This window comes from Gavia stellata, chromosome 8 (assembly GCF_030936135.1).
Source record: "Gavia stellata isolate bGavSte3 chromosome 8, bGavSte3.hap2, whole genome shotgun sequence".
Classification (NCBI taxonomy): Eukaryota; Metazoa; Chordata; class Aves; order Gaviiformes; family Gaviidae; genus Gavia; species Gavia stellata.
In genome coordinates, this window is record NC_082601.1 from 22,252,676 (window position 1) to 22,280,514 (window position 27,839).

A 27,839-nucleotide genomic window follows, 5' to 3' on the forward strand; every position below is an offset into this window, starting at 1 on the left:
GAGCACTTTTTTCTTCCATCTACTTTTCAGTTCATGACTAGTTATAACAGAACTGATCTACATGTTAAAAAAGAATCTGTATCAAGACTGCGCTCCCTAAAATGGAAAAGTTTGTCCATGGCTGGTTTTGTCAAACCCTAACAAGTCTGGCTAGTTGAAGAGACAACAGCAGAATACATATTATTCTCTGGAACCACAAATAAATTAGTCTTCAACTAAAACCATAGAAACTTCATTATGAATGGCACCATAACACATGGTGCTACGTGGCACCCTTCACCAACCAGCCTTTCCCCTCCCTACAAGCCCTATTCCCACCAGAACAGAATTTCTCCCACCATCAGGGACTAGTGACACTGGCCCACTCTAAGTCAGTGTGCTTTAACAAAAAACACACACTAAAAATAAACAATCACACTTATCACACTTGTATAAAATTTAGGTCTCACAGATGCTCCTCCCCTCCAAAATTTGAACGGCATTGAAAATACCATGGAAGCAAACTAAGTTAGAATGGAAAAAACAAGACCGCATAGCTTAAGAAACAAAGGCAAGCAGTATGGTATTTACACTGCCTCACTGCAGTTACTGGTGTAATTAAAACCACAGAAGCATTTAAATGACTAGCTCATTTAGACTGCACAGAAAGCACAAGTTCACATGAAAATGGAGTGGACTAATCAGAGGGAGAGGTAGGTTGTACAGCCTAGAGCTGTACTCATCTAATCTTCATTCTACATCTCTGGGGCAACAACTTTGTGTGTACAATGCAAGAAATAAAATTGAGGGGGGAAAAAAGATGACTAGGGTTTGTAGGGTTTTTTTGAAGAAATTTTGCTTACTTTTTTCCCTTGCTATTCAAATGCTGGAGGGACAAACGTTACTTGGCCACACCAAATGTTAGTCAAATTCAAAAGGTCATCTTCCTTCTCACGATAACTTGTCACCCATTTCTCACTTTCACGTGCTTAAGGCATAACGCACAAGTTAAACGTGGTTCCCTTTGTAACTTAGCTTTTATAGCGTTAGTTTATTCCACAAGTGTTGTATTTCTCAGTCAATGCCCTGTATCACACATGGAGAAAACTCGACATAGTAGCAATGAAAGAGATGGAGACAGCACCACTCCATGAAAACAACTGAGAGTTTACTTTCTCAGTGGGCAATAATTTACTGGGGGTTTTTTGGTTTTGTTTGTTTGTTTGTTTTTTTACAGCAAAATTTACTTTGTGGCAAGCTACAGCACTTGATTCAAGGGAAATCCTGATTAAGTAATGCAGTACCCCTTTTTAAGTGTTGTTGTGGTGGGTTGACCCTGGCTGGACACCAAGGTGACCACCAAAGCCGCTCTGTCACTCCCCTTCCTCAGCTGGACAGGGCAGAGAAAAATACGAAAGGCTCGTGAATTAAGGTAAGTACAGGAAGATCATTCAGCAATTACTGTCATGGGCAAAACAGACTCGACTTGGGAAAATTACTTTAATTTATTACCAATCAAAATCAGAGAAGGATAATGACACCAATAAAATAAAACCAAATCTTAAACACACCTTCCCTCCACCCCTCCCTTCTTCCCGGGCTCAACTTCACTCACAATTTTCTCTACCTCCTCCCTCCGAGTGGCACAGGGGGATGGGGAATGGGGGTTATGGTCAGTTCATCACATGTTGTCTCTGTCGCTCCTTCCTCCTCAGGGGTAGGACTCCTCACACACACTCTTCCTCTGCTCCAGGGTGGGGTCCCACCCATGGGAGACAGTTCTCCACTAACTTCTCCAATGTGAGTCCTTCCCATGCGCTACAGTTCTTCATGAACTGCTCCAGCATGGGTCCCTTCCACAGGGTGCAGTCCTTCAGGAACAGGCTGCTTCAGCGTAGGTTCCCTGTGGGGTCACAAGTCCTGCCAGCAAACCTGCTCCAGTGTGGGCTCCTCTCTCCATGGGTCCACAGGTCCTGCCAGGAGCCTGCTCCAGTGCAGGCTTCCCATGGGGTCACATCATTCTTTGAGCATCCGCCTGTTCTGGCGTGGGGTCCTCCACGGGCTGCAGGTGGATATCTGCTTCACAGTGAATGTCCGTGGGCTGCAGGAGGACAGCCTGCCTCACCATGGTCTTCACCATGGGCTGCAGGGGAATCTCTGCTCTGGTGCCTGGAGCACCTCCTCCCCCTCCTTCTTCACTGACCTTGGTGTCTGCACAGCTGTTTCTCTCACATATTCTCACTCCTCTCTTCTCCGGTTGCCATTGTGCAGTCGGTTTTCCCCTTTCTTAAAGATGTTATTGCAGAGGCGCTACCACCATTGCTGATGGGCTTGGCCGTGGCCAGCGGCAGGTCCACCTTGGAGCTGGCTGGCATTGGCTCTGTCAGACATAGGGGAACCTTCTAGCAGCTTCTCACAAAAGCCACCCCTGTGGCCCCTCCCGCTACCAAAACCTTGCCACACAAGCTGAATACAGTTGTCTATTAAATACCTGTACTGAAGATGCGTAGTACCTCTTTCTAATCTCAGTTTTGATTTTAATTAAAACTTTGTTTCAACTGTATTTACAGACACAGTTACACAAAACAGTGAAATGCAAACTGACGCTTTCAGTATTGTAAAGAGGATGTGGGAGTAGAATCTTTGAAAGTGAATGTATCCGTTGGTCCCAAATTCAATGTTTGGCCTGGCATCTAAATCTTCTGTCCTTGCCTTGCAATCTTCTCATGCTTCAGCTATGGGAATTTCTCCATTTGGCTAGGGCAGGGAAAGCAAGAATCACCTCCTATCCCTGCAAAAAAATCACAGCTCACTTCTTCCATACCCCTTCCCCCCTTTTTTTTTTTTCTTCTGAAGTCATGGTACCTTGCATGCAGCAGAACCAAAGCAGTAATAAGAGGAAGTCTGTTTATTAAAGTAATTTTGTGCATCAGAACGTTAAAGCTCCTGTGGGATCACAAACACAACAGAGGAGAGCATTTACTGTAAAGAAGCATTAGCCTCCTGAGGATTCACCACATGTTTATGTAAATCCCTTTCTCTCTAACACTTCTATGCTCAGTTGTCATTTACTAACCAATATCCAGGCTCCTCCATTACATGTTACCATACTATTAAGAGCAGATCATGTCTGTTAAGCATTGTGGAGAGAGATGGTTCTTCTCCACTTATTTTTAATGACTTCAGGTCAATTCTAGATTAAATGGAAGGGCATTTCTGTTAACTTTTGGAAGGAGCAAAATAGATGTTTGAAGTCTGCCCTGCTTCCAGATTGTCACCAAGCAGAATGAGACTAAAATCTCTCTGTATTAGTAAAATGTAGTCCTGAAATATACAGTTCTTTGAAATCCATTAAAACTTTACCATTTACTTCAGTGGTTCTGAAAAAACTACTTAGGTTTACAACTTATCCCCCTCCATACACATTACTGGAAGAAGGAAATATGTTTAGCATATCATGCTTCAAGATCAAATTATAGGACTCCAGAGTTAAATATACAAAACACTGTCACTACTATTTAATCTTCACATTTTCTTAGGTAAAGAGCAGATCCCTGAAATGATGCAACACACTGTTAATCACTATACTTCAAGAGGTAGCAACAATACTAATGGTAAAACACAGCCAAATGATGCTTTCAAGACTGAAAAACAGCCTGTGTCACAATGAAACAATGTCATTTGGCTGTTAAGCTGTTGGAATGAGACAGCAGTTACCTGTTAAAGATTTACCATCTGTATGCCATCTACCATACAGAAAAGGCAAGTGTACATTACAAAAAGCAGCCACCAAGTGAATTGTTATGGTCACAATTAGATCAGCTATGAACACTGTCCACAGCTCCAGGGGCTGTCTTCCAGCAGGAAAGGATTTACGACAGTTCTATCCATAGCTGACCAGTCCCAAGTTGCTTAAGTCTTAAAAGAAATGAGACTGCTTTCAATCTAGTAAAAATGGATGGGATATGATAGTAAAACTAAGAAAATGCACAAGTTGTGTGATAGAAGAAACACAAGAAAAATAGCTCATACACAGAAGTATCACCAGGTAAGTCTGGAAAATTGTGTTTATCATTTTAGAAGCTACATATGAACATTAAGTCCTTCCTCTCCATCCACTGGTTTACAGACCCAAGTCTTCATTCCTTAACATAGAAGTGGTAGAACTAGAGACATTTTAGATATATCTATACCTAAACATGCTTTTAAATAGGGTCATCTCTTTTTCTGCAGCTGCTGATGCCAGAAGCTAAATCAAAAGAACGTTATAAGCCCTTCAGGTTTTTTTCATTGTTACATGAATTCGCAGCTAAGTCAAACAACAGACTCTGGCACAAACAGTATTTTTTTTTTACCTCATTTCGCAGTGACCCATTTCTCTACATAGGCAGTGAAAAGCAGTATTCACTTGCATCATCTTTTTTGAGGCTCACACTTCCTACCTGCTCTCGTATATCAGCAGGTGGAAACAACTTAGACAAAGAGCTACCAGTTTTGTTGCTGCAGAAATAGCAATATTAATCATAAGGTTTTTCACTAAAATTCTTCCTGAATTAGCACAAAAGTTTTTTTAAAAGCAGTGGTAAAGATTTAACTTGTGAAAAGCATCAAAATTTTTAACAAGCACTTGAAATACAATGAAGGGCAGTACACAGTTATACTGAGAATTTGTAAATGTGGTAAAATCTCAATGTTTGGTCAAAATCAGAAGCGATCTAAAACTGATTTTTTTCCTAGAAAGAACTGGAGTTAAGTACAGATTACATCAATAATGTTAAAAAACAATGACCCTGGAGTATTCAGTGGGAGCATCTCAATAACAGATAGGACAACTGCCATGCACATAATCTGATCACTTTGTTAAACACTACAGCACATTGTGGTTATAGTTGCCTTTCTTGGATTTGCCAATAGTTTAACTTACCCCCTCCAAGTATATCTCTGAAAGATCTCTGTATTTCTTGACACCAAACATTATTGATCAGTGCCCAGTTTAAGGAAGTCAAACCTGTATTAGCTGTGTGACTGAAGCAGTACACCACCTGCCTGATAACAGACACCAGAGCAACTAACGGATTAAACACGCGAAGGCTTACTTTGTATGCTTCTGCCTGTCTGGTGCACAAGAAGAGAGATTATAACCTGTTCGTCCAGTGACAAATTCTCCAAGTACAGTGTTGTAAAATGGCCAAAATGCTTGAAGCAAAATTTCAGTTCTTAAATTAGAAAGTGTGAAAGGCAGATCATTGCCAGGAGCCTAGGGGTACTTCAGAACAGAGCTCTAGAAAAGTGTTTTCATTTATAAAATTAAGACGAAAGACTTGCAACAAGGTCTACAGGAATATGTTTGGTTTTTTTTTTTTAATAGAGACATGTTAAGTCCCGAAGTGCACAAAACAGGCTTTGAGGAAACACTCAGAGAAACCTTTTGCCTTATACAAAGCAAAGAATGTTTTAAATATGTTGAATCAAAAACTCCTGGGATGTGTGCATCCTTTAAATGTCATCGGCTCAGAGTTTTTCACTCCAGATGATCTATCAGTACACTATCGTCACAATCAAAGGAGACTTGTAGGGAAACCAGAAAGACATACGAGCCACCATAAAATTAGGACAACCTGCATAACATCCATCTAAAATTCATGGATCCCAACTAGCTTAAAGAAGAGTAGGAAGCATGGCAAAAAGTCTAAGGATCAGTGAAATGAGTTCAGTTAAAATTTTGCCTTCCCCTTAAAAATATCAGAAATCACAAAACAACCAACCAAAACCTGACTACTTTACAGTGACACAATACAGTCCCAGAAACACCCCTACCAGTGCAAAGTGGAAAGATAGAGAACTACAACACTAAGTGGGAACAAGCAGCCAAGACAGACAAAATTATTTAAAATTGTTTCAACCATGCCAAACGTACTATGTCACCACATTCAGAGGGATGAAACAGTGTGGCCTCTCAAGGTAAATGTGATGTCTTTAAAACTATTAGAAAAATATCTAATTATTAACAGCATCCTGGCCTGTATGAGAAATAGTGTGGCCAGCAGGACTAGGGAAGTGATCGTGCCCCTGTACTCAGCACTGGTGAGGCCACACCTCGAATACTTTGTTCAGTTTTGGGCCCCTCACTACAAGAAGGACATTGAGGTGCTGGAGCGTGTCCAGAGAAGGGCAACAAAGCCGGTGAAGGGTCTGGAGCACAAGCCTCATGAGGAGGAGGCTGAGGGAACTGGGGTTGTTCAGTCTGGAGAAGAGGAGGCTGAGGGGGGACCTTACTGCCCTCTACAATTACCTGAAAGGGGGTTGCAGAGAGGTGGGTGTTGGTCTCTTCTCCCAAATGACTAGCAACAGGACAAGAGGAAATGGCCTCAAGTTGCACCAGGGGAGGTTTAAGCTGGATATTAGAGAGTGGTGAAGCACTGGAACAGGCTGCCCAGGGAGGTGGTGGAGTCACCGTCACTGGAGGTGTTCAAAAAAGCCTGTAGACGTGGCACTGCAGGACATGGTTTAGTGGGCATGGTGGTGTTAGGTTGATGGTTGGACTTGATGATCTTAAAGGTTTTTTCCAACCTTAATGATTCTGTGATTAGAATTAAATTTTGAATTATCAAAATGTAAGCCATATTACAGTTGACCATTAACATACATGCCATTAGTAATACAGATAAACTTACTTTTAATGCTGAGGTCAACTCAAGCTTTAAACTATTTCCTTTAACATAAAGAAGGTTGGGGGTGTTGTTTGAGTTTCTTTGTTGGTTTTCTGTTCCCCCTCTTTTTTTTTTTTCTTTTTTTTTGTAAATAATACAATAAAAAGTCAGAATGGAATAAAAAAAATCTCTAGTCATTTCAAAATTTCACTATCAGCAACATCCCCAAATGCAATTGCCTGCATAATTTACAACCACAGCTATGCACGTTAAATGCCTAATTCCTTGCCATCTAAATATTTAGACATGCAGATCTTCTTGGTAACCTAAATTTAATAAGCAGAAACAATATATTGATTCCTTGGCTCAATAATTATCAATTTCACATAGAAAAGTTGTTTTGATAAACAAATATACCGGTTCTCTATTAAATAAGTGATGGTATAGCAATTGCATCCAGGATTATTTAGGTCATAATTAAAACAAATTTTTAAATGTTTAATTTATTTTCAATAAAAATACAGCAAAGCATAAAACCGTCCTTAAGTAGTGAATAAGAAGTGCATAATTTACCATTTTTAAAGAGCAAGCTTTGAAGGAAAAAACAGAAGTACAAATGGAAAACAGGATTAGAATCAATAGTTTAATCAAGGGTTCCTCCTTACTGATTTCAGTCATGATTTAATCATGATTAAACAGGTTATTTACATCAAGTCTCCACGCTGTGAAAATAAAATTCAGTTCAGTAACCATGTCCCCACACCTCCCCAATTCCCAAGGCAAAGCCTTAGAGGTGGTGGCAAAATAAAATATAGGGCAGTGCTCAATACTGTAATCACAGGTACATTTATTTCAAGAATTCTGCAAATGGTTTTCTTTATGATCTTTGTTACTGGATCAATTCCCAGCCTATAGAGAAGTTCTGTCACTTTCCAGTTGTAAATCTACCACACAGCTTTGAGTTTGTTTGTGGATTCTGTCATTAAATACACTGGAGAACAGAAGCCAATCTAAATAGTAAAAACAATGAGAGATATCTGCCCTTGGTGAAGGATACACATCAGCCCCACTTCTTATAAAAGAGACTGTAATGATAGAAGTTTAAGATACCAAAAAAAAAACCTAGAAAAAAAAAAAGAGAGAGAATCGAGAACTCTGGGTTATGGTACTGAGCCAATTATCAAGCTTATTCTGCATCGAGCCAGTACAGATTTTGGGGTTTGCTTGTTTATAGGGGTTTTTTTTTGTTCCTAAAAAAAAATCTAAGTCTCAAACTTAAATATTAACAACATGAGAGTAGCTCTGCTAGGTACCTCTAGCCAAGTATGCTTTTTCTGTAACTCTACATGTAATTGATTTTGTAAGAAAGAGGTCAAAAAGAAGGCCTACATGAAAACAGGAAGATTAGCATTTGAGCTTCAGCTCAGACTAGTGAGTGTTATCTCATCGCCTATGTCCTGGCACACAGAGGAAATCACATTTTATTTAAGTCCTAATAACTCTCCTGCTGCAGCGCGGCATAGGCAACTGCCTGCTGCTAGCTACTCCTTGGACTTGTCATTCTGAATTGCATCTGTTTGTCCAGCTCCCCAGAAGATACATTCCTCAGACAGGATCAAATGACACAGTTTCTCAGTGTGATAAACCAGCTATATTTGCTGAAGAAATGTTTTTGTAAGAAATACAGACACGCACAAACGTTTATCTGTAAATAACACAAACACGAGTGCCATTATATACAATCCTGCCTTAGCATTTTCCCTACACACTATTTTCAGTAAGATATGCAATAATATAACAGCAATATCCCATTTGCCAGTGCATCAAGTAAAAATTTTCCATTTGCCCCTTTTGTTCTTCCACAGGCTTAATTCATCTAGTGCGCAGAAACTGTATTAAATTAGATCCTAGGACATTCCAAATTACCGTCAGTAAATTATCTTCCTGTCATAGAAGCTAATTTAACCATCTTAGATTGCTTCAGATAATTTGCAATTCTTAACTATTAACCATTAACAAGTCTCCTAATTTAACATAAAATGTCTCTGTTATTAATCTAAATAGTCAAACCCTCTGACAGTGACCTTCCCAAATCTGTAACTGTAACAACTTGGTGGCTAGCCTGGAAATTTCAAATCAAGGGTGATAATTCCTTCCCACCCCATTTCCCCAGTGGTATGAACAGTCCTGTCAGAAAACTAAATCACAGACAGTTGCCTTAAACCTCTCTTTGCAGAGTTCCTGACAGGGTCTGCGGCCAAGACACACAATGTGCACAGCCTCAGAGGAGAAAATTTGGATTACAGATTTCATTCCTCCCTACTCTCAAATTCCTCTTCCTCTGTGAGCCTGAGGATACAGAAGCATCAGCATTTCAACAGAACAATTGCTCAGACAGTCTGGGTCATAGCTACATGCCATGACAACACATCAAGCAACAACGAGAACCAGTATTTTCAGTTCATTGCAAAATTCAAGGACAGTCTCTTAATTAAACTTGAGCTTTAAAATACTAATGGTCTGTATTAAGTATTTAATACTAGAGCTTTCAAAAGCTTTGCATGGAATTACCTAAAACACACTGCTGCTAACTTCACTTCTGGGGCAACATACTCCAGGACACGACTGTGGAAAAGATAAAACAATAAATTGGAAATTGCTGTCTCCGATGGAAGAAGCAACTCTGACAGTAAAGAATAGTTTTACAAGTTAGTCCCACTGAGGAAACTATTAAAACAAAAAGGTATTAAATACAAGTTAAGGACAGGAAAATCAGATACCTAAGTTGGAAACCGTCCAGGCTAACAGAGTTAAATACCAGCACTTGTATAAAGGAATGCCACAGGATTCTTTAAAGATTATTTCAGATTGTGAGTTGTGCTTCTCATCCACAACAAGGCACTTGCACTAAACAGAGGCTGGTGTTAATTTGACATTCCCTACTCAATTATTGAATGAGTACAACCCTGCTCTGCTTGGGGAAAAATAACAGAACCTGACCATCCATTAAAAGAATTACTGAAATGCATTGATTCTTCTGACAGAATTCCTCCTTTGAGAAGGTAATTTTTAATTTTTATGGGTACTATTAACCTTTTTTGGAACATACTACTAGGAAAAAAAAATGCAAAACTATCATCTAAAATTTAATGGGTTTTGGTGTAGCATAGCCTCATTGTAACAGAGGGAAAAAAACAAGCCAGAGGAGCACTTCCTGTTGAAGGTTGCCCATCTCCCTAGGCTTTGTCCTGTCCAAAATCTCCAGGCACTACTCTTCAGACCTTTTGGCCCACACTCCCAAACCTCGTATTAAGTTGTTTCTGCCCATCAGGCTCTAAATGTTTGCATCAACTTCCATGACAAACTCTCTGCAACCAAGGTAGTTCCCCAGCCAAAGACTCAGCAGTACCGCAAGTGCCATCAGTTTTCTCTCCACCATCCCTTCTTGCCTGAGGACCCTGGGGAAATGCCTTCTCTGCTCAGGTCCTAGCCCAGCCAGCCTCCATCACACAGGAAGGGCTCATTCCCATCTGAGATGCTCACCTTTTGCTGTCACCTTACCCCTTACCTCTCTGGGGAAGCAAAAGGAAAGCAATGAAGAGATGAGACCTTCCTGAGCCTTCTCTTGATGTGTTTACTTCCCTTCCCCTTACATCCTCCCCATCAGTCAATTCATTCCTCTTGTATTTTGTCGATATTTATATTTTTACCCACATCAGTTCTGAACTTTTTAAACACTAATTCTCAGCTTCTAAAACCAGTGTGTTCTGAACTCATCAAGCTACTGCAGTTTATATAATTTGATTGCCTCAAGTGAATTATTTTAAAAGAAAAAGCTGCCAACATTGTGGATGATATACTGAGCTTTGAGTCTTCCAGTCTGGTATCTAATGTTCACAGCGTTTATCTGAATATCAAGCCATACTTTAAAAGCTATATAATAGTAGTGGATGAAGCAAGCATCACAGGAAATTGTTTCTATCCTCATACTGTAGCTAACCTGCTCCATAATAGTATGGTTCGCAACTTACGGTTCATTTTAACAAATCCCATAAAAATCCTCTGATGTGCTCAAGTCTCTATCAGCTATATGACTTAATGATCAATTCACCAAAAGACATCAACAGAATAGTTTAAAATCTGCAGTGGAGGTGGATAAATGTAGAAACCCCTGTGAGGATGTTAGCTGTTTACTACCTTATAATCCCAAGGGAATGCTGCCTGACACAAAGCAAGTCTTATGAGGAGCGGCTGAGGGAGCTGGGGTTGTTTAGCCTGGAGAAGAGGAGGCTGAGGGGAGACCTTATCGCTCTCTACAACTACCTGAAAGGGGGTTGCAGAGAGGTGGGTGTTGGTCTCTTCTCCCAAGTGACTAGTGACAGGACTAGAGGAAATGGCCTCAAGTTGCGACAGGGGAGGTTCAGGCTAGACATTAGGAAAAAGTTCTTCACTGAGAGAGTGGTGAAACACTGGAATAGGCTGCCCAGGGAGGTGGTAGAGTCACCCTCCCTGGAGGTATTCAAGGAGCGTGTGGATGTGGCATTGTGGGATGTAGCTTGATGGACATGGTGCTGTGTGGTGTTGGGTGGGTTGTGGCTTGTTATTGTTGTTGTGTGGCGTGGGTTTTGTGGTGTGGTTTTTTTTTTTTTTTTCCCCAGGTTGGACTCGATGATCTTACAGGTCTTTTCCAACCGTACTGATTCTGTGATTCTGTGATTCTGTGATCTACACCGCTTTTATTCACTACAAATGCCAAAACTACCAGTATTTTTACTTTCAGATGCTCAAAAAATGTTTACTTGGTAAGTTAATTACAACAAAAGAGAGTAGTTAGGGGCCAGAGCATCTTTCTCTATATACAGCTGCCCCAAATGTAAGCGCATTCACTCTGCAATGATCCCAGCACAAGGACAGCTGAAATGCAGAGGGCAGCTTCCTCTGTAACCCAGGACTGACCATGAGTGACTGATGGCCTCCAGGTTTACATCCTATGATACAGGAAATTTATTTTTCAGCCTTTTATGAAGGAGCCCCATACAACTGCCCTTCTGCTAACAAAACAGAAAAAACAGTTGAGTTAGTGCAAACCAGATTACAACAATAGTTCAAGTGCTAACACTTTAATATTCGGAACACTACTGTCTTCCCAAAACAGCCTCTCTGTAGCTTGTCACTTACATTACCTGGTGTGGTACAAGCTTGTCAATATTTCACTGGAATGCCAGCCTCAAACTTACTCTGGCCTTCGTTTAGCAGAGTGGTAAGGTCCAAGTATAGAGGCTCTTTATGGCTGGGGAGGAAAACTCCTAATCCTATGCCCATACAGCACTATACTGTTACTACAGTCACTATTTCTCCAGAGCTGGCTTTTCTGAATTTGCTCACTGCAGCTAGACCTAGACCCAAAAATGCAGAACCCAGGAGCCCTCTACTCACAGGTGTAACCACCCACTGCCAGGCCAGGGCCACTATTAATGTGCCTAAAGTAAGGTCAAAGATGAAAAGCTTTTAACAGAATGTACTGACAGATACTTGACACTGACAGGTGAATGAGCACTGTCAACCTGGAGATAACTCCCCACAAGTAACCCAATAATGGAAGAAACGTAAGTATTTTGTTAAAAGTTAACAAATAATCATCAGCTCCTTTCCGCAAATAAGGTTTCTGTTAATTTACTGAAGAACAAGACATTTGAATATAATTCTTGACAAGTATTCAGCAGACTGCAGAGCCCTGCCATGTTCACAGCAGCCCCAGCTGTTCCCCTCCTGTGGTCAACAGTAGAGAGGAAGCACAACTTTTCAAACACCATCACAGATGCCTTGCTAAACACAACGTATATAGCAGCCAGCCAGTGGCTGCCCTGAATGTCTGTGAATGTTCCATAAACAAAATAACTCTTGCCTTTAAAGTAGCAAATATAAAGAAATGCTTAAGTACTAACTCTGAATCTACACCACTGGGCAGAGGTGTAAGGAGTTGTAGATCTTGTTCTCAGATGTGCACTTCGCAAAGTCCCAACTAAGGGAAAAGAGTGCTGTTTGGTATACCCCGCACTCCTTCATTCCCCCCAACCATCCCCACACACACATTGATTATGTGCTAGCTCTGACCCTACTCAGATGCTCAGGTTTCCATCAGAAGGAAACCCAGACACACAGTGCAAAGATAAATAAACTCAGCCCACCTCCTACCACTGAGGCAGGACACAGACAGAGCTCACATGGGGCCAGGAGTTTGCACCGCAGAGCATTCTTCCCTCAAAAGCAGCTCAGCTTAAATTAACAAAATTCACTCTGCAAAATTATGTGTCAGATTTTTGTTTTTTCCAAGACACCGCCAACACTGTTCCCAGGCCCCAGAGTGTATCTGCTGTTCAAGACTATTTTGTTTTGTTTAAAGGTAACTTTTTGGTTCCTAAAATTGAAATACATGTTTCTTCCCTCTCTACCAATAGCCATCTATCTAAACCTTCATAATTGTAACATATTAATCTAGTTACTACAGACTTGCTTTTAGAGAGGGTAGGGGGAGGGAATTTTTTCACCCATTAATTAAGAGGATTCTTAACAAGAACAAAAGTTCATCATGCAAATAAGAGTTTGGAAACTCAAGTCTCCTAGGATCAATCCTCCCTCACTTCTGGCTTAAGAGCTGCAGAAAACTGAAAGCATAATCCCTGACATTTCACTGTACTTGCAGGACTAGAATGTTTGCCCTGTGGATATGGCAACACTGCAAGTGACTGGGTAGAAGCTAATCACTCTGTGGGTTTCATCGTAATTTAAAAGTACCCGGAGCATGTCACTAGTACATCCACATAGCAGTATAAATTGGTCTGGTTTATAAATGGTCTGTCAGCAGAAAGATGAAAAACAATATTGATAGCATAACTGGGCAGTTACGTAAATTGGACAACTAAACCGATTCCAAATAATCTCTAAGTCTTTTCTCTCCCACAATAAAATTTATTACTCTTCCCTTCAGTAAACAACCTTTGGCAGCTACGCAATTTTTTTTGCTGTCACCAGAAAACTAGTCAAAGAAGAGGTAAGATAATAGATTTTTGAACCTGGCCCTCATTCTGCATAGATTTTTTTTTTCTGATTACTAACAGTTTTTCATGTTACTGTTTTAAAGCTACTTGTTATGCATAAATCTGCTATTTGTTTCTAACATACTGGTTGTAATTTTGTAAATATTTCTCTATTTGACTTTTTATTTTTTTGTTAGCATAAAAACCCCATAACATCTAACTTTTTCCCATAGCAGTAATTAAGAGTTTACAACCTCTCATAGACATCCTGTCAATACAAACTGGATGTAAGCAAGTTTTAAACTGAGTGGCAGTAAGTATTTTAACTGAGTTAGCCATGTAAGGAAAATGGCTGTAAATACATAAAAAGTTATCACAGCTTCTTACGAAAAAATACTTTTGTCCAAGAACTAGACCACATAATTAAACAATTCAAATCTTAGTTATAAACTGATTTTAATTAAATGTAATCTGACTCATTATATATAAATTTAAGTCAGACAAATATTTGTATCCATTTTCTAAAATATCTGTCACTTCTCCACAGTGGCTGATCAAACTTGCCAGTGAAAAACGTTTTGAGTAGGCAACTTGTAATACAGCTATGGTTTATTTCTGTCAGAGGCTGACTGCTGAAGTGTAAAAGAAACTCATTAAAAAACTCTCACTGTGATCCTGCACTGCAAGGAAAAAAAGAAAGAAAATACTTAATGAAGGGTGTACTTAGCCTGAAGCCGCATTCATATTCTGCTTTTCATTTTACACTATCTCAGTAAGCAATTAAAAGACAGCAATTAGTCACAGAAAAACTATTCATACTGGTCATACTGGGAGATTAAAGAGGTTAACACTTATTTTATGTTAATATTATGAAAGTAATGAGGGAGATCAAGAATAATACAGACAACTAAAAAGGAATGCTAAAATAAATAGAAGAATCTCTTACCTTAATCTTAAGACAAGATTCACTGCACATGGAACTTCGCTATATTCGTCACTAACAGCAGGCTGAGACTATTAAAGAAAAAAAGCAAAATGTCTTCTAATGGATGCCAAAGGAAAAAAAAATATCCCAAAATACTTGCCATGCTAACAGTTTGAAGTTAGCACAGAATATTTTACACATCTAACTCTCAAAAACCTTTTAAACACTTTCAGTAACACAGTCTAAAATATAGCTGATACCAGTAAAATTTCCATATTTCCATATTTCGATTCAAATGATAAGGCCTGCATTAAAGCACTGAGTGTAAGAGCTTTTAATTCACCTTGTATCAAAGCTCCAATAACCTATTTAATAATACACACACAGTGAGAATACCAAACTACTACTCATGTTATTTTTGCGTAACAGTTTTGGTTGTTAAGGAACTCTTGCATCTACTCACCTGCAAAGAACTAGCAGCGTATCAAAGTAGGCATCACAGCTTGGATAATGTCTTTCACAGAGAAAAATCAGGAATACAGATATCTCTCACACTGTCATTCCTCCCTCACACTGTTGATACCCTCTCCAGCTCTCAACTAACATTTATATGAAGTCTCAAGCAAAAGTGTATCCTACATACAGTGTACGTCAGGGTCCTCTACCCTACTATGATTTCATACTAAATTTGGCATATCGTCACCACTCACAGAAGCCTGTTCAAAGGTTACAGTCAAGTCCTCCCAAAATAAAGACTTAATTAAATGACATTTATGATGTGTTTTCCAACAGTTTTTCACATTAAAGCTACTTTAAAAAAAAAAAAAGTGTTACACAATATCTGTATTTTACTATCTGTGTATTTTAAACAAACATGAATGAATATTTGGAAAATTATTTAAGCACTAAAAGGGGAGTAGATTTTTTCTACTTCAATTAAGTTTCTTCCATTCATATAAACTACTACTATTATTTCTGCATCTTCAACAGACCTGTTATTTGTGTATAGGAATGTGCAGCCCAAAGACCAACAGGCACACACCAACAGTGACAAGCTGCACTTGTCTCAGTTCCAAGTCATCTTCTGAAGCATTTAGGAAAACAAAAAAAATCAACAGAAGACTTCAAGCAGAGGCTTTCTTCTCCTTCATAAACTAGACAACTCATAATAAAAGAGTTACCTGTATAAACTGAGTCACAAACTGCAGAACTCTCAATTTCTAAGACATAAAAAGATTGTCTGATGAAAGTTCTTTTTTTTTTTTCTGTACTCAGCTTACATTAAGACATCTCAGATGCTGAAGCGCTATGTAAACTAGCTCTGCAATGGAAAGACTGGGGTCATCACAGGAGCTAACAGGACCAAACCTCGCAGGAAGCTGTTAGTCTTTTAGTAGATTTCTATGACACCAATGAAAATCAGAGAAATCTAAAATTGCAGGTAAAGTGGCAAGTGTCACCCACCTAAGGAATAGACATTTTTAAAAGAGCACTTTGGTTGTAAGCCAGTAATCCTATTAAGCAATTATTTATAGCAGTGACGCTTCCAACACGCTCAGCACAGGGCCATGAAACTCGATATTGTATTTTATTTCCCTGAATTAATCTGCTATGTCACAGTACTGAACTATTTTACTGTACACAGGATGAAACATTTTAATTACAAGCTACATGTGGTGATACCACCCCTAAGAATGAAAAATTATTTGGAGATCCTCTGGCTACCCCGAAACAGCCATCGTTACTCTGACAAAAAGACTGAAGATTCATTAAAAACAGTCAAATTACCTATCTTAACCAATTCTTCTGGGCATGAACATAACATGACTTCAAATTTCCTATCTATTTTATCCAATGTGTGCTCAAGTTAATTGTTACAGGCCCCACTGCATACAGCTCCATCCTCACAAGTACTTGCCATACAAGGCTGCAGAACAACAGTCCCACCTCAATTCACATTTTTAACAACGGAAATGAAAAAGAAATCTCTTCACTCAAACACTGGAAGGAAAAAAAAAATTGATAAAGACATTTTTACCTCTGTGTTCTCCTCTTCTTTCACTCTTCGTGACTGGAAAGACAAATGCAGTGAGATATGAGCTATGCAGCTTTATGCATTAAAGATCCAGAAATACTAACAACATTAAGACAGAATATCTTGCAGAGTCTAAATGTCTTGGCACAAACAAAAGTCACCTTTTCCTGAGAAACAGCAGCTTTGCCTTCCTCGCTCTTCTCATCCATTTCATCATCACTCCATTCCCAGTCCCCATCTTCTGTTTTATGGAGGTGACCACTGGAACCTGGTACTCGTCTGACCTACCAAAATATTAAGTGTTCACCATTTCACAGACATCTTCAGTCTTTATCAGTGTTCTGGTTAATCAGCAATTCTTCATTATTTTTATTCTATAGGCTTTCATTGGTTTGTTGGAGAAGTCACTGGCATACTGGAATAATATGTGACCTCAGGGGTCATCCCTGAGCCAGTGGGAACAGCTAAGCTATGCAAAATTCATATAGGGAAATGGAGTTTGCATATATTTTACAACTGCTTAGGAGTAAGCTCAAGTAGATGAGAACTGCTTACTATGAACTAACCCCTGAAATGAAAGGAAGCTATTCAAGGAAGCAGAAGTTACACAACAAGTTTGTTCTTGGGACACAAGTCTTGAAAACTTTGTTCTGCTAAAAAGCTTTACAATGTGTAAAGGCATTAAGGATACTTTCCATGTAAAATTATCCTTATTAAAAAAAGGAAAAAAGGCAGCTGTATGCAGACTGAGGAGGTAGGCAGGCATGCACCACAGCAAACTAATTGGACAAACTCCTGTAAATCAAACAGCCTAAAAAGGTTTAACAGGAGTATCCAGCAGCTGAATCTGAAAAATCAAATACTCTTCTGATGCCATCTTGCTGTTTTTCAGAGCCTGACAACACACTTGTTTTCCCCGGATCATGTTTAGCCTATTTGAGCAAAACAAAGGAAGATCCAACAATTCTTCCCACACCTTGGCATGCATTTATGAGACTCATAAGATGGCTGGAAGCACAGCACAATAACCAAGAGCCCCAATGGTGTTTAGATTAGAATCAGTTTCTCTAATTATTTCACATTACTGAACCAATATCCAGTTCCTACTGCGCAACTTCAAATGCTCGTTAAGGTAAGCTACCCAGCACTATAAATTTGTAAGGCTTAAAGAGCATATCCTTTTGAATTATAAAAAAGGAAAAAAGTTATTCAGGAAAACAGCCTGTACAGTGGTAAGAGAATGAAAGGAACAAAGCATTAAGTGTTCACAGCACACAAAAGGGAGAACTTGTCAGAAAAGCAGTTGCAGGCCAAGAACAACTGCTGGAGAAGACATCGAATAAAACATAACTTTTAAAAAAAAAATTATGAACTAGATGGTCTTGGCTCAAAATTGTATATCCTGTTTGCCAGTATCCACAGTAACATACAATAGCCTGGTTCAACTTTGGTTTCACAGATTCCTGTCTGTGGTGTTTTGATGTCTTGCACTGAAGTATACTGAGCACTGATTAACTTCATTGTTCTATTCTGATGGTTGTTAGTGTTGATGGAAACCCATTCCACCAGCACAGCCACCTCACAAAACAGGAAGGTGTCAAAAAAAAAAAAAATTAAAAAGCCTCATTTCTGACTAGAAAAATTACTGGTTTTTTCAACATAATGAAACTCACATAAAGACTACACTGGTATTAACCTTGCTCCAGTTGCTGCAAACCACAGTGTTCTGAGAGGTGCAGCATTTGACAGATTCCAGCTGCTTCTAAATCCTATCAGGTAGTACTTCAGCAAAATATGTGGCATGAAAACAGTATAGGACACTAGAAGTCAGAGTTCATGAGCTTCTAGAAAACTGTGTGATGCACATATTAATACAATTTTTCCAAAGCAGCTTTTCATAGAGAGCTGGACACTTAAGCTATTTCTCTACTGGATTTGGACTGAGCACAATTTGGAGCTGGCTGGCCTGACACCACAACAGCAAGAACTGTACTTAGGAGGCTTCTTTCAAAACCTTGTGCATACACAAGCTGGTATCTTGGTGTCTTGTCTGCACTCTTTATCCCGCTCCCTTCCTTCGCTCCCCAAACACCCATCTGCTCCTCTGCCTTCCCTTTTGCACGTGTAAGACTAAACTTATGGGTTTAGTTTAAGGGTGAAGTTTCCAGAACCTCAGCACATTTCTGTACCTTCTTCAGTCCTTATGACATTCCTCCCTTACATTTCTTCCCTGCACAACCAAATAAGAGTGCCCTACTCAGTTTCTCTATGTTTTATATGCCTTTGAAACTGAGAAGAGGGGAAACCTATGCAGGACACCAGGGGAATATCCTACTCCATCACTTGAGGGACAAATTCTGCACTATTTTTCCTGTTTCCCATAGGAGGCTTGTAATGCACCAATTTTAGCTCTAGCTGCCTCAAAGCTTGGAAAAAGAAGCTCGTGTGTGTTTGGGAGGGAGGACCAAGCATAAGTCAACAGAAGCAGCAGCACAGCAATTTCTGACTCAGCTGCAATCAGCCCAGGCACAATCAGTGGGCTCTGTCTGCACCATCAGGGATTAGCACAGATACAAGGTAATCTAGCAGGCAATTTGCCTAGTGCTTATGGATATAATTTATTATCCCTCAAGGAACGGTCCTGTCATAGGCTTTTGTTTAACAGCACAAGCATTTGCTCAACAGCTATACACGAACCTATGAGAGGACATCAACCACAACCAAAAGCATGCTTTTCAAACAGACAGACACATTCACACACTACATCATGCACTAATCAAAATCTCTTCTGCATCCATTTTCAGTTGTTCTGAAGACTTGTTCTAACTAGAATGATTGTAATGGAGTTAATGATGCTGGCGGAGAGTTACGGGAGAAAGCTTTACTGATGAAGATGGAGTGCATTTCAAGTTTTTAAATAGATTGCCTTTTAATAAGCAATAAACAAATGGCTCAAGAAAACAAGTTATTGCAAAATAAAATATCGTGTTAAATTAAATTATTTTCTTGAAAGGTGTCTGAAGGCAGAAAAACAAAATTTTAGACTTGTGCTCAGTTTCAATCAGACTGATTCCCACCAGCACACATATTCATAGGAAAGAAATCATAATTCCGGCTATAGCAAAGTACCCAACCTATTCAACCTTCAAAAATGTGAAGCTGTTGTCTATGACTTTTTTTTTATTGGCAGGTGTGCTTAACACTTGCATTACTTAGCAAATTAATTTGCACAATTTTTGATTAACAGTGGCTTTGCTCAGGCTCAGTTCTGGTTAAAGCCACAAAGACTCAGTCACCTAGGAAGGGCATGTACCCTAGATGCAGGACAGAGCAAGAGCAGTGCACCATGTCTGCAAATAACTTAATTGTCAATAGAAACTTATCATAACAGACTTGATACTAGTATAGCACTGCTTCTCTCCAGATTTCTAGCGTCTTTTCCAGAGCACATTCATTAAAATGCATATAGGTAGTAACACATGTGAAGTATTTTAGGAGACAGCTAGCATTTTACCATATTCAGCTCACACTAATAAAAAGCAAAAATACACCAGAAGAAGCAAAGGAATAAAACCTACATTATACAGCTAAATTTTTTTAGGTTTTGAATTTGGCACAGCCAGAGAACCACTTTAAAGGGCTAAGATAAGACAACTGAGTCAATATACTAATTTGCTACTGTGGGAAGAGACAATCCCGAGACGTCCATCAGGGCTGCACTGGGACCTATCTCATTGTACCATGAGCAGATTCAACCCACCAGACTGGGAGGAAAAAAAAAAGTAGTCTTTTTTTTCTTTTCTGAACAATTTTTTTTGCAAGATTTGTGGGTTAAATGAGCCCATCTTGAGGTCAAATAGCAAAGACTGTAAGAAAAGAGGCAGAAACAAAAGGGGCAGTGAAATAGAAGTCGGATCATCTTGTTCTGGCAGCAGCAATCCCCCAGGATCCTCAAAATTACATACTCTAAAACTCTTACAATGCAGCATCATGACTGGAGTGCACAATCTGCCACACCAAGTCTCCTCAAGCTTTCTTTTGTGCTCCTACAGCTGTACAGATGACCCAATTGAAAAATTTACATGGAACACAGTTAGCTCGCAGCCAAATCAGCTTTTTAATTTAGCTGATCATGAGCTAGCACAAGTGCTAGATCTTGTACAAGAGGAGGAGCTGTAACACAATTTTCAGTAGTTGCCCAAATCATCTGTGGTTAGAAAGCATTGTAAATTCCCAAAATGTGATACAGGCATAAATATGAACAGGGAGCAAATATATCCAACACAGCATACATTTGTCTCCATTCCCTTTCGTGAGCATACTAGTTTAAGTTCTTCAAATTTGTCACACAATCTTTTGTCATTCCTTCTTGGTTTTATTCAGCCCAAATACTAGGCTTTCAATATTAGGCTCAGTATTTTTTCTTCCCTTCCTATATGCAAACACTATAAACATATTGTTGGCTTTTCAGCATAAAAAACCCTTCTCCTAAGTATCTTTGCAGCTTTTTCATAATGAATTAATTTCTACAATCAATACTACACATCAGCGCACATTTTTTGCAGGAGGGGGGAGTCAAACTATCTGCTTCCAGTACCTTTTTTTAATACGCTACTTCCTCATACAAGTACCTCTTTTCTTCATGAAAAAAACCATGAATAGCATAATGCTGTTATTTTATGTTCTGAAACAGAAACAATAGCATAGAAAACATTTTACATAGTGTGGATACACACTTCACTGGTATCAAATATTTAACTAAAAAGGACGATTTTACTTCAGGAAAAACTAATTTGGTATTACATCATCAGAAGGGATACATCTAGGATAAGCATTTAAGCACTGTAACGACAACTGCAGAGTTTGGAGACCACAGTAGCACTACATCAGATATGAATCAGCTGTAGGGCTCAGCACCCATTGCAATATTCATACAGTTTATTAGACTATGATCATCTGTAAGAGTTTAAGAACGGTCATAATCAATCTAACCAATAAGGTCCATCATTGACCAGTTATATCTTTGCTTAGAAAGAAAAAGCAAGCATGAAGGCAACCCTTCAGCACTTTATGTATTCCCCCAATTTCTAGTAATCCTCTTTTCATATTATGTTTGCTTTATCAAGACAAAGATGCTTTAAATAACGTTAAAAGTCCTAAGACCTTTTGATAACCACAGGATAAAATTAAAGCAATTCTGTCCCTTAAAGAAACAGACTCCTCTTAAACACTTGTCTTTGGCTGCTAAACACTTGTCTTCGTGCTACCCCAAGTCCTAGTTTGCTAGGATGCAATGTATCTTCTGCTCTAATCTCTTCTTCCCCATCTCACAAAACACCACAGAATTAAAGTGAGCACATTTTTATAAAGGTATGCCAAGTCACTACAGTAAAATCTTCAGAAGATTTTCACTTCACTGAAGTCAAGTCTTTCCGACCTTTTGAATTACACTTGAAGTGTTCGTCATAGAGTTGGCAAAGCTCTATATCCCTTTTGTCCTTACAGGCCTAAACAACCTTCAACACAGGAGAAACCTTTTCCAGCAAGTACACTAAGGGCCATTATAACAGGCCTGTGAGGAGAGGAAAAGAAAAGAGGAAAAAAGGAACAAAGATAAGCATCACTGAATGGCACCGCTGCCAGAATTGTTCTGTTAGAAATGCATCTTCATCAGGGTGGAAACAAAGAGAGTGTTTCTCTGGATAACGTTCTCACATACTTTACTGTTTTGATTGTTTCCTTTCGATTTACAAGAACAGGTATGCAATACCAAGAAGTATTTTGCTGAAGAATAGTTATATACATACATGTACTGAACTGTAGCCTGTTAAACAGCCGCATTGCACAATACAACAGCAGGAATCTGTGCCTCAAGTGTCAAGCATTTGTAGCAAAAACATTACGGTATGCCCATCAGGAGAGAGGGAGGGAAACGATTATCCCATTTTCTCCCATCAAACTGTATAGCAAAGCTTACAAATTCTTTCCTTTGGCAGTGGGCAGCTTAAGCTACTCTTTGAAATGTTGAAGCTTGTAAAAGTTAATAAAAACTCTGCAATGGGCCAAAATCACTACACTACACAAAAATCACTACATAGAAATGATGAGGAGAGTTCATGGTGAATTGATGGCCTACATGACACTCAACTGTTATCTAAAAAATAAATTAGATGGCTATTGATGGAAGGTTATAGAAAGCGGTGTTCACCACTGCACGAAGTATTCACCTGTGCTTGGCCAGTAATCTCAGCCTCACTGGGTCACTGCAGGAACCTATGGAAAAACTGATAGAAACAGCAGCAAATCTGAAGGGATCACACAAACAGACAACAATAACATCATCAAGATATTTTCAAACAGCAAAGATATTCCTATCCAAATTCAGAGTGACAATGCAACATGATGAACACCTCAGAGGGCATCTCAAGTCCCACTATAAGAATTTCTTGTATTTCTGACACAGTTTGACTCCCAGCTCTGCTGAACAAAGGTGTTTTTCAAAATGTATGTTGAAGGTACACTTCACAAATATGAGAAGAGTTTTTCTACCCTCAAAATAAAGTACTAAAGGAAACTAAGGTGAATGAACAATGTCAAGCGTAGGCAAGACAGACTGTTCATCCCAACTTCTAGTATTACCCTGGGTGGGAAAAGATTACCTGAAGACGAGAAGAAAGTAAGTTCAAACTATGCTTATCTTGGAGACTTGAAGACGTAACTGAGGAATGAGTACTGCATAGCTCTCATACAATGATCAAGAAACAAAGAAAGCCCAGACTTCGTGCCCTGTTTATCAACTTTCTGTGAGATTCAATGACACTTTACCCTCGAGAGAACAGATAAACCTCTTTTTTCCTGATTTTATTTTACAATCAAGTATAGCATTTCCCTCACATGAACTGTCCTTCAAAGAATGCACTATGTTCTTCCTGATTCATGCTATCTTGAACTCCTGTTGTTTACATATAGACAGTTAAAGTGTCTTCTTTCTGTGTCCCCCTTTTCTTTCTATGGGAGGATTTTTAAGACTGTAAACATTATTTGGCAACTACATCCATGGTTTCTACCATAATAACAAATTACAAATTCACGATTCAACCTGCTGGAGAGAAGACATCTCTGCAGACCTCCATATGCAAGCTTAAAATTGTCAGTGGACTTCAGTCCAAATTCCCAATCTCTCTTGTGGCAGTGCTGAAATTGGCAGAAAAGTCCCACAACATGAGAACGGATGCTCATCCTCAAAGGACATTAGCAATTATTGCTATAGGCAGTTTGAATTCCATCTTCTCATTTAGATCCAGTCTGCTTCAGATTGATTTGTTCCAACCAAATTGTAAATGATCTTTCATTAGTCTTCTTAAAAGCTAGCATAAGAAAGGTTGTCCTGACTGGTACTAGCCTAGGACCAAAATGAATTTTTGAAGTGCCGAATGAACAGGGAAGAAAAAGCAAATGGAAGGTGAGCAAGAACAACAGTCTTACCACTGTTCCTAGCAAGAATTTACAACAGGGGTTGTATTTGGAATATTGTAAATATTTGGAATTTCATTACTGGTTATCATTTGAGATACTACTAGAAGACTGATATCAAAGGCAGCATGCTTGCATTTCACACCAATGATTACAGCATTACAGCAGTTGAGAATATTCTATATATTTCTCCCAATACTCTGCTACAGGCCTCCCATTTTACAGAAGGAAATAAAGAAGCAGACAAATGAAGTGATTTATTCAAGGCCACAAAGCAAAACCAAGACAGTGCATGGAACTGAAACAAACTACTTCTGTCTCTACAAAAATAAGGAGGAAGTTCTTTTACATTGCATGCAGTAGCTATACAAATGCAATTTCTCCATCAGCTTTAGTCAAAATACACAGCATCAATAGTTCTTTATGCTAGGATTATATCTCCCTCAGCAAATATTTCAGAGGGAAAGGGAAACAAGTTAAAAAATGCTCAATTCCAATTTGGGTTTTATTGTTTTAAAAATCTAAATGCTCCTTCCAAAATAGGACCTAAACTGAATCATAACTTTAGCTAATAAAGAAAACAATGAAAGCCTTCAGCCTTACAAAGACAAATTAGCACGTATTACAAAACATATTTCACATAAATCAGAAGAGCACACAGGGAATAAAAAATTAATTTGAATGACTGGTATTTAAACTGCACCCAACACAAAAGCAGCTCAGAACATTGTAATCTACAACCAAAAGCAGTTTGTAGGAGGAAAAACTTAACAAGCCACTGACAACATTACCACAGCTGTGGAAGAAAGACATTATGAACATCAGCTGCAACAGAGAATGCTTGGACAATTTAGTGAGTGAGAAAATCATGACTACCATAAAAATATTAAGCATCATATTGTTGTTGTACATGTTGTTGCTGGTTAAAGCTTATTCCGTTATACACCAGAGTCACAAAGATTTAAGAATAAATTAAGCTGCTGATAGAACTACCTGTCCTCACCCTTTTAAAGTAGGATACAGATAAGTTAACATTACCAGCCAACAACAGCGTGCATCAGCTTTCCAGAAGAATGTCTGCTTAACCAGATGAACAGGGCAACTGTAAATCCCATCTATCAAAGGTCAGCCCAAACCAGCCTGACACAGAGAGAACTCCAGCATCAGAATGCAGAAGCTGCCCACATTTCCGAAAGCTTGATGAAAAGCAGGCTACAGCATAAGGAAGCAAAACATAAATTGTTGTCTTCTAGGCACTGATGTGCTTGCTATATGTAGATGTTAGAGACTGGGGAAAGAAGAATCTATTATTCATCACTGAATCTTTTGCTTCTGCAGTCTCTTTACAAGTTTATTTTTGTACGGTGACAAGGAAGGGAATGAACATTTTCTGAATATTAAGATCTTTCTACTTCCTTATTCACAACTACTCAAAACAGCAAAGAACTGGGACCACTTACAGATTTAGTATTTTATTTCAGTGTCTAATTTTAAAAAAATGTAAAAAGGACACACTGTGGGATACCAATGCATACACGCATAAAACATTACTGAAATTCTTACATGGTACAGCACATGATCTACACCACCATTCTTTCAGTAAGAGTAATATTATGCATCTATTGTCTTTTCCTCACTCTACAGGAAGACTACTGAAATAGTAATCTGATTTTCCTACTATCTCAATTATTTAAGCTATTCCTATTAAAGTTTCTGGCAACTGAGTATTTGGGATGGAGTCCTGGGTAGATTTAAAACAACATTAACTCTGCTCCACAAAAGAGTATGGTGATCTGAAAGTATGGTAAATAAGATGCATTTGTGTAAGCAAAATTGATGGTATTAATGAGCATTAAGCATTTCAGTAACACGGAAGGTGCCTTGCCACTCTCCATATATAGGTAACTTAGAGCCCAAATGTAATTTGTTCCCAATTCCTGGAAACAGGCAAATGCATAGACCCCACCCATTTAAAACACATCTGCAAAAGTCTTTGGGGAACCCTGACATTGCTCCCTATTAATTTCTAACTAGAGAACAGCGAGGGCTGTTCTCAATTTTTTGCACTTGCATATCTACAGAAGGCAATCCATATCTTTTTTTCTTTTTTGAAACACACATCGTTCTGGAAATACTGCAGTCCAACAAATCAACTAGCTTAGCTTTTTCTAGAGATAAAATTGTCTTTTATTTTACCACTGATGCCCTTCAGCTACATCTGCTAGTAGAGTATTCAAGATGTACACAATCCCACATGCCCCAGAGAGCACAAATGACAAGGTGGTTATTTAAACACCTCATCTTTTTCATTTTTTGCAGTCTGTCCTAGTAAGAGCCCAGATTTGACTTTCAGGCAGAAAAGAGAAAGACTAGTCAACTGATGCTGTATATCTTCACCTTTCCCTAAGTCTGTGGTAATGGTTCTTATGGGAGACAGGACTCCTCCATTACACAGATCCCAGAAGTTCTTATAGAACAGATATGCTGGATTACTCTTTAAAGTGCCAATATTACCTGGTAATTGATAAGGTGAGGGTTTTTTTGAGTTCCCACCCCCCCCTTTTTTTTTTTTAAATCAGAAGTCCCAAGAACTTCTCTTCTCATGCAACTTCATGAGAAGTATTTACAATGCCAGTTCCCATGCCAGTTCCATGCCAGTTATTTTATGGGAAGAATGATGATGAGAAATAGGACATTATTGAACACAGTTTTGGTTTTAGCACAACATTTTGCTCTGGGTATTTTTCTCTCCAAAAAAACCCAGAGGAGTTCCTTCCACACACATCTTAAGCCTATAGAGCAATCAGATTTTATAATTTTTACCTTTAGCCCTCTTGCAAACCTTTCTGGTTTGAAGAAACCTGAATGTTTCTTAAGATACAAAAGCAAATCTCAATCCCCACACCTATGCATTTATTTGCATTCCAATGTAACGAAGGAAATCAGCATATCATTACATTTATCCAATCACGGCACAAGCCTTTTGCTTAAAACAATTACACATTTAATCATAGCTTAGCACTTGAGGTAAAAGGCAGGCCATGGAAAAGTCACTTTCTACAATATATTTTCATGCAAAAGAACAGTCTTTTTGCATAAAAACACCTACACTGTAATCACATTTTTGAAAAAAAAAAAAAAAAACAAAAATAATCTGAGGTCCAAGTCAGAGCATGAATTCCCATATGTACACATCATCCTTTGTTCAAGAGTTGAGGCACTTCCTCAAGAGAAGGCTAGTCCCCATCCAACCTAATCTTACAGGTCATGTGAGCATCCTAATCCCTCCACCGCTGGCTGTTCTTAAATTCCCCTGAGTTCACTATAATGCAAAGTCTCATTTTTATTCTGACGCAAGCCACAAAAATTCTGCAAATGTGAATGTGCTTTATGCAATTGGGAACCTTGCTTTTTCTCACCATGACTTATGCAGACTGTCCTTATTAATGCGATATACCACTAACTTTCTAAAATAACATCCCAGCATTTCTGCTTTGTAGGGCTCAAAAGGTGTTAAATTATAACAGTAATTTGGTATTAGCATCCCCTCCTCTTAAGCCACTCTGCATACTGCAAATATAAAGGGGAAAACACCTTCCTCTTCGTCTTTTTTTGTTTTTCTCCTACTTGGAAAAGAAGTTAGATAAAACTTAAAAGTATTTCATATTCATATGCAGGAACAGGGCGGGGGTTGGCTTTTTTGGGGTTTTTTTGTTTGGTTGGTTGGTTGGGGGTTTTGT

General features: G+C 38.9%; 1 protein-coding gene across 1 annotated transcript in view; it reads right to left on the minus strand.

Annotated features, from left to right (window-relative positions):
* STK39 (serine/threonine kinase 39) overlaps positions 1-27,839 on the minus strand; it is a 103,882-nt gene that overhangs the window by 26,631 nt on the left and 49,412 nt on the right. Inside the window, exons 11-13 of the mRNA XM_059820461.1 lie at positions 16,788-16,910; positions 16,630-16,662; positions 14,613-14,680 (exon numbers count right to left, since the gene is read on the minus strand). Coding sequence (XP_059676444.1) covers positions 14,613-14,680; positions 16,630-16,662; positions 16,788-16,910 — 224 coding nt within the window. The remainder of the gene's footprint in view (positions 1-14,612; positions 14,681-16,629; positions 16,663-16,787; positions 16,911-27,839) is intronic.